At 33.9% G+C, this 8,096-nt stretch overlaps 1 protein-coding gene across 1 annotated transcript; it reads right to left on the reverse strand.

Annotated features, from left to right (window-relative positions):
* Positions 1–259: 259 nt before the first annotated feature.
* Positions 260–7,581, reverse strand: LOC145582138 (protein GAMETE EXPRESSED 2-like). Its single transcript, XM_081639157.1, has 15 exons — positions 7,218–7,581; positions 6,672–6,998; positions 6,328–6,534; positions 6,163–6,248; positions 5,916–6,057; positions 4,765–5,073; positions 4,135–4,259; positions 3,608–3,825; positions 3,294–3,521; positions 2,869–3,101; positions 2,276–2,514; positions 1,767–1,923; positions 1,181–1,344; positions 756–844; positions 260–484 (listed from the first exon to the last, which is right to left on the reverse strand). The coding sequence occupies exons 1-15, from the start codon at positions 7,549–7,551 to the stop codon at positions 367–369; spliced, it is 2,976 nt and encodes a 991-aa protein (XP_081495283.1). The 5' UTR covers positions 7,552–7,581; the 3' UTR covers positions 260–366.
* Between the last annotated feature and the right edge of the window lie 515 nt (positions 7,582–8,096).

Below are 8,096 nucleotides of genomic sequence, written 5' to 3' on the forward strand. Positions count from 1 at the left end.
GCACAATAGTCTAAACTCATTCTTTATTGGGCATAAGATACCAGACTCAAACCTTCCATCCAAAAGTGTCTTTGTTAGGAAGTGGTGTGTTAACCTTAAGGATCGTGCTAACGAATACAATTGAGCACCTTGGCTGTGCCAAAATTCATTTTCAAGTTAGTGATTTGCATCACGACACACCGATATTATTCCATTGTTTGTGAGAATATCTTTTTTATTTTACTTAAATATTTTTTTACTATATGTACTATACTCCTTTACTTACAACAATTGTAACTAATTTAAATTTATTTTTGTATTTTATCACATAATTTTTACTATAAAATCTCATTTATAATATACATATAATGACCGGAGGCATGCCCATTATATCTTTAAACTCCAACTCCTATCAATTGAAAGTGACTGGAATTTAATTGCGCGATTTGGCCAATTCTTGTTACTATCTTCAGTGGAAGTTCCATGCCTACTTTGGTGCCTTGACCTGAACATTTCAATAAACAATAGGAGATTAACCAACATACAAGCCATAAACATCTATTAAATGAATCACCAAGCAACCTTAGTCTTATCTGTTGATATTTAAGTTTAATATTGAAAATGTCCATTGTTTCAACAAAATTGATTAGTAGACAATAAAGTATTTAATCCAATATACCATCATACATTATTACATCAGAAATGAAGGTGCAAGCTAAGTGCCACAAGAATTACGCTGTCTATTTATCCTACATAAACAAGATTGCTGTTCTAACCTTTGGTGAAAATTTAATGATCTAGCTTTGGATAGGAGTAGACAGGGACAATTTCCTGTAGCTGCAGTATCAACGTCTGCTTTGCTTTCCTGTTTTAACAAGGGGAAAAAAAATCAACAGACAAAGAATGGGTAAGACTAGGACTCCTAGGAAGTCCTTGTGTTGGTTCATGTAGCCGACCCTACTTATGGGATTAAGGCGTTCAAGCAAGCAAGCAAGAGAATGTGCAAGACATTCAAATAAGTACTCATTTACAGGAAATGTGTGAATCACATACGAAATGACTAGAGCTAATGAAAAAAATGAGGTAGCTTATTTGTGACCAGCACATGAAATATGCAGATGTATATAAGAACCATTTCAAGGAGACGAAAGGACCGAAAAATCATATTATGCTAAGAGGCAAAAAAACACAGAACTCTAACCATTATTTCACTGGATGTTTTAATGGCAAGTCCAGCATCTTTCGTGGTATCATGAACTCTCCGCTCATTTATAAGAGAAATTGCACATCGGCAGGTGTAGAAAAGCAATAATCCTCCAAGTGAGAGCACCCCAAGAAATTCCAATATGATCATAAATCCAAGAGCTGTGACACAATAACCATAAAAGTTTGTATTAGAATCAATACAAGATACCACTTAACTTAGCAACTACGATTCTCACTTTTTCTGTAAGATGTAAAATATAAGCGACGAGGACGCAAACATCCTAATGACTTCCATATCAATTTTAGTATCAACCCTCCGTTTGAAGAAACTTAAATCATGGAAACTAATGTTGGACATGAGACAAGTCAAGGGGCTTGACTCTACTATTTTACAAAAATTGCATGCTTTTCTGTTCAAGATTAAGTGTCCAAACCAACGAACTATTTTGTGTCAAAGGGTTGGAGTTAACAATAAAATGAAGAGTATAGGTAAAACAGTTCGTATAACTTTGATAAACAATGTTTCCACACTAAGTACACAGTACACTAAGAAAGTCCGAGGAAGTAAAATTGTTACATACCATGTGTTGCCTTGGAATTCAGTGGCCTTTTCTTGATAAGATTGACATTAACCTCCGCAAGAAGAGGCTTTGAAACATTTTTTGCACAATCAGGAAAACATCCATAGTTTCCCATGTCATTTATCACCATTTTTAGTATAGCAGCATATTCTGTAGCCTATGAAAACAGAATGTCGTCAATTGTGTGAATAAATGTCTTAGAGCAGTAGATCATACTAGACATATTTTCCTGTTTAGCACATATGAAAATTTATTTGGAGGGGGAAATAGTGAAATTTAATCTGTAAATAAGGGAAGATCATAATTAATTTCATACACTCGAGTTTTAGGACTAATGGACATCTACTCAGTAACATTTTCTATGATGAAATGATCCAGAATGAAGATAAAACTTTTGTTAGACTATTGAATTCTATGACAACCCTTCTTAAGAACTTAACTAATCACAGGCCATAAATTTCAGTGATTTCATGTAAGAACAAGAACGTCGACCAAAAGTACTTACTTACATGATATTTTAATTGTTGGACTATGTTATTGCAGTCATCAACTGTTGCCAGAAATCTCAAGCCTTTCGCCTTGACCACCAAATGATCTGAAATGGTAACAAAAGTCTGAAGCGGCTGCCACTGGTAACTATCTTTTAGTTTCAGCTCTGTGGTATTGATAAGCTGTACTGGAAGGATGGCTTCTAAAATTCCAGAAGTCACTTCCATAGAAAAGATAACCATAAAGTTGGATTTGTTCCCTATATAATTACAAGCAGGAATAGTTGTTCAGATTTACAAAGCAAAAGTAAACAAATAATGAGCTTCATTTCTCGGCATTCATGAATAGCATCTATTAATTATCTTACTTTGCACAACGCTAGCCCTATCTTTTTAAATCCTCTTTTTAACAGGATTGTGATCGGAAGACCAAAGATGTGTGAAGTACACCATTCCCCTTTACCCCGGTTTGCATTGGCAATTTGGCAATGAAAAATGCAAAATCGAGTCAAAAGTAAACCATACTTGTTCCTAACCTCGCACACCCTCACTATGAATTAAAAAAAAAAAAAACCTTCTAATGCAACAGGTAACGTTCAAAATGATATACATACCTGGAAAATGCAGCACATCAGGGTCTCCAATTAAAAACTCTATCTTATTCCTCCCCTTTTCATAGATAAGTAATCCAATTTCTTCATTCTCCTCAATAGTGATGTATTCCGGGGTGAGGATGAAAGGAGGATCATTGATACCTTCAACACATACTGTGATATTCAAATCACTAACTCCGTTTTTGTTCCTCGCAGAGACTTTGATTGTGTCATTACCATAGAAGTTTTCATCCCTAATCATAGCACAATAAAAATAGTTTCCATAAGCAGTTATACCAAATCAGCAAATCCAACATAAGTATAGAAGGTTATTGAAAAAGAAAAGAATTCTGTTTAAACATTGAGAAAAGACACAAGCACGGACTCCAGACAAGCAGCATAGTTCACAGAAAATCAATGTAATAGCATCAGCTGAATCTAAATACCCGAGATACTGAATTGACTGAAGAGCCATATTGATTACATCCACATGGCCAGACAAAGTCAATGCCTTAGCTTCTTCACCATCTCTACTTGCAAAAAATTCACTCCAAATTGGTTCCCAAAATTGCATCATCATTGAGGCAAGGGAAATTGTTCCAGAGTTTGCACTTAAAGTTACCGAGATGTTCTCCAATGCATCAGGATATTCAACCTCAACACCATGAAATCCACTGCCACAACAAGATTTTGGTATATTAAAACTGAATAAATAATGTATCTATAAACAATCTTGTCATCAAATATACCAGATTATTACCCAAATTTTGGACACAAGACATCTTCAGTTCCCTTCAACGAAGTAGGTAAGGACATGAGCTGAGGTGGAATACTGAGTACAGAAATGTTTATTGAAGCAGTAGCAGTATTTCCATTTAGGTCGCAAATCGTGTATGAGAAAGAATCGTTTCCATAAAAACCTTTGTAAGGTGTATATCTGAAAAGCAGTCCATTCAGCACCACTGAACCAGAATTTGGCTGCCATGTTATAAAAGCAAACATGAGAAACACCCCTAGAAAGAAAATTTTTGATGGAATTCATACACAGACATAAGTAAAAAATAATAATAATTCAAATCATAAAAAATAGTAAATTTTTTTTTGACAGGAATAAAAAATAGTAATTGAAAACTCTTATCACAGTGATTCCCAAATTGGAACAGAATAATACATTGGAAAATTTAACACCATCACCCATACCACGCTAGCAAAAAGCATAAGCAAAGACAAAGCTACATATTGTGCTATGCAGTGCAATGAAGCTTAATCACTTTAAGATAAACATACATTAGAAAATGCAATAATTGATGCATTTTCACCAGCAAAGTAATCATTTTCAAGAACGTTGAAAGCAATTGATTCATCCTCCCATACAGATATTGAATCATCATGAACTTCAGGAAAATATTCATCTGCAGTATCAGAAAAAGATATGAAGAACTCAGAAGCTGTTTTATAAATTAGAGAAGCACACTAACGGATATAATCAGCACTGAAAACTGCGCTATATGCAGTAACCACAACCAGGATATATGAACAAAACTTTCTTAACTTTTTTTGAGCTCTAATAAATAAATCAAATTAAATTAAATACACTTTGTCATTCTTTCTATAAACAAACATAAATGAAAAAGATATTTTCTATTTTTTAAAGATTTAACATTCACAACTAGAAACATAACGAGCGATAAATCTGATGCTTAACATTCACAACTAGAATAAACCTCTTGTTTGTTTAGATAAATCTGCATCACATCAACCATTAATTTTTATTTTTCAATGTGAATGTCACACCTAGCTGATTCACATTATCACATGCCAATGACGCTTTATAAAAGGTTATAAACAAAAACAAATACAGGAACTGACAATCAGTTGTTAATAGTCTGAAGCAATTGACAATAATGTGGCACTTACTGTTGTATGCATTGATTCCGAAAGGACAAGGTAAGAACTTCTTGCCATCGAATGTTGCACATAGTTCATAAGTGCCGGTATCATTAGCCTGAAATTGGCCTGTATATGATCCATTTTTATTGTCCAAAAACATCCAGGTTACAAAATCAGAATGGTTTATTGAACCGATCTCCAATATTAATTTAGATTGTTGGGACAAAACTGGGTTTGAAAATGAATCCATTAGCTGGATGATGACTTCATTCCGCACCAACTTCTGTACTTTGGGTGCATATTTTACTACACCTGACATTGACATATTAACCTCACCTGTATCATGAATTATAACTTAGTTAATATTTCATTATATGCCAAGTCAGTCTATGAAAAAAAAAAAAAGAAAAAAGTAGGATGTATCAATTTAAAAGGAATACAATCTTCAATCTCAAATCTCCAAAGACTAATTTAAACTAATCTTTGGATTTACTTGGCAACAGAAAAATTACCAAATGTAACAGATCAAAAGCAACAAGAATCTTTTGTACACTGTTAGCATTATCATGCTTTGAAACGCCATAAATCTAGATAGATTATTCCTATATAAGACAGTCAGACACTTAAGTTTCCACAATGAAAATTGCGATTTTTCCATCCATTGACATCATAGTTAAGTTGCGTAACCAAGCTAAATGTGTCCTCCCTGCACCTTTCTAAGCTTGATAATATAGTGTGAATATAGTCATTTTATTTTAGAATCAAGACCATAAACTCTTTACTAGAATTAGGGCCTGTTCTCATTTACTGAATTGAACTGAACTGAATATTTTATGAAAGAAGGAAATTAGGAACTGAACTGAACTGAACTGAAAATAAACTGAAAAGAACAGGCTCTAAACTTCCGTTGAAAGAAAAAAACAGGTATTTTCAGTATTCTGCTCTCACAATTTGTATTAGTGATATCATAACTCTAAGGAAAAACCATCTAGAACATCAAACTATTCTGGCTACCTTTTATTAATTATTACTTTTTAACTTATATTTAAGCTTGCCAGCAGAAATTTATCTAGGCTATTTATACAGATAAAAGAGTTAAATCTTCTTCTGCAAATTTTTATGTTCTCCCGGTCACAGATAAATGCATTCTATATATGTACACCACAGATATATAATACCTGCTTCCACTTCCTTTTTCAACAATTCACCGCCATTCAATGGAATATTTCCACACAAGATAAGAATTTCATATGATCCACTCCTTTCGGGTGTGTATAGTACACCATATGTGTCAGTCACAATTTGCTTTGGACCTATAGACTTCAATAAGGAAAACAATCTGTCATCAGTCTTTTAGTACAAGGATATTTTATAAAGCAGATAACTGATGCAGGTATAAAGTAATTTATAAAATGTAGTTCATACATTATTATCATGGACTATTGATGGGCTAGAAGAAACTTCAATGGAACTCATAGCGCCAAGTGTCAAGTTCTTCGGAGACTTAATTCCTATGATACATGTATGTGCCTTATTAACAAGAGAAAAGCTGTAATGATTAAAAGTTACTAAGCATTCAGACAACCATACCATTTGATTCCTCTAGAGGATAAATTGTAGGGAGCACCATATATGCATCTGCTGGACATGAAATTTGTACTTGGAGCATACTCATCTCAACTGGACAAGGATATTGGTAAGCATCTTTCAAATAAACTGAGAATCTCGCTTCTAGTCCAGCAACTGAGTTGTTCAAACCAGATCCATTGACAATGCTATTGAAACCATCACAGTTGCCTATCCATGCAACATAGAAAGTGAACAGATCATACAACACAAAAAGAGCAGAAGATACATACATACAGCTCAAATAGATTTTCAAAAACAGGAAAACTAGAATACTCAACAAATTCCTGCAAATATCTCCGACATACCAATTGAAACACTAAACTCATATGGCATGTTGGAAATGCTGGTATTATGCTTTGCATCATATATAGTGAGTAGAAAATTTCCCGGTTCCACTGCTCTGAATGTAAGTAATTGGATTTCCGGGGAAAATATGCTGAAGTTGAGATCTGGTACAGGTATTGATAATTTTGTGCTCTTCTCAAAAATCTCTGCATCAAATGGATAAAATCCTGGCACAAGATTTCCATACAAATCACGCTGGTAAATGAATATTTCCACTTCAGATTGATACTGTGATATATTTGTGCCATATTTCCACTTTGCCTCACACTTGGAAACATCAATTGGTCCTGTTCAAATTTCACCTCATTAATATGTATCAGTAATGTCAACATCAAATAGGCAGATACAACTGAAATGTTCGACATAGCTCATTATATTAACTTGTTATTGATAACAGTAGCATGAGAAACGAGGAGTCTACTCCAACACCTTCAATTATTCTACTATTAGTGAGCATTTCAGACAGCAGAACATCATATTTCATATTCAGCAGAATGATTTTATACCCGGGTGCACCTTGAAGGGAAGGGGAGATCCTCGCAAAGTTTGATTGTGCCACTGTACTTGTAGCAAAAGATATCCAGCTGATGAAGCAATGAATTCAATCCTAAGATAGCCATGATCATTCCAACCCAGGCTAGTTACACTGAGAACATTGGCAGCAGAACTGTTTACAGAGGATTCAGAGACATTGAAGACAAATGAATTCAGTTCGGCATTTGTTGAAGGAATGGTGTTCCCAAAGGCATCTTTAGGAAGTATCAGAGCCATAGCCCTTGTCCCAGCCACAAATTCATTCACGTAATCCATCCACGATACAATAGAGACTGTTGGGTTCATTTGCCCTTCATTAACAACATTAATAAGAGTCAACAATACACCTTAAAACTATAAATCAAGGAACAATTGATAAATTACATACTGAGACGAACAATGTTGTAAACACGTTGATTAAACAAACTGTGAAGAGCAACTCTAAAAGCCCGAAATTTGATTAAAAATAACAAATCAATTTAAACCCAACCAGAAACATTATGATCAGACCAGATCAAAATTGTTTATTCTAATTAACTTATTGCTAAATATTACTAATTGCATATTAATAATTTTATGAAAATTTATATTTTGAAGTAACAAAGTAACAAGAGCCAATTTGTTTACTCGTATTTATTTTTTAAATGGTGTAAAAATGCGGTCAGAGTTTAGTCATATTAATACATCAAATCAAACTAGACTTAACCAGAAATTTTCGAATCATATTAAACCAAACCAATCTTATTAAAATCAGACCAAGTCGCCTTATTTCAAGCGAAGAGAACAAATCCTAAATGAAAAACTATCCCCAGTTCTACATCCCAAAAAATGAACTTACCACAGTATCATTG

Source organism: Chenopodium album, chromosome 15 (assembly GCF_948465745.1).
Source record: "Chenopodium album chromosome 15, dcCheAlbu1.1, whole genome shotgun sequence".
Taxonomy (NCBI): domain Eukaryota; kingdom Viridiplantae; phylum Streptophyta; class Magnoliopsida; order Caryophyllales; family Amaranthaceae; genus Chenopodium; species Chenopodium album.

Coding starts and splice junctions, on each gene's coding strand:
- LOC145582138 (XM_081639157.1), bottom strand. CDS start 7,551: ATGAACCCAACAGTCTCTATTGTATCGTGGATGGATTACGTGAATGAA. Junction 4,260..4,764: donor CGGAATCAATGCATACAACA/GTAAGTGCCACA, acceptor CTGATACTGCAG/ATGAATATTTTCCTGAAGTT. Junction 3,102..3,293: donor CAGTCAATTCAGTATCTCGG/GTATTTAGATTC, acceptor TGCTATGATTAG/GGATGAAAACTTCTATGGTA.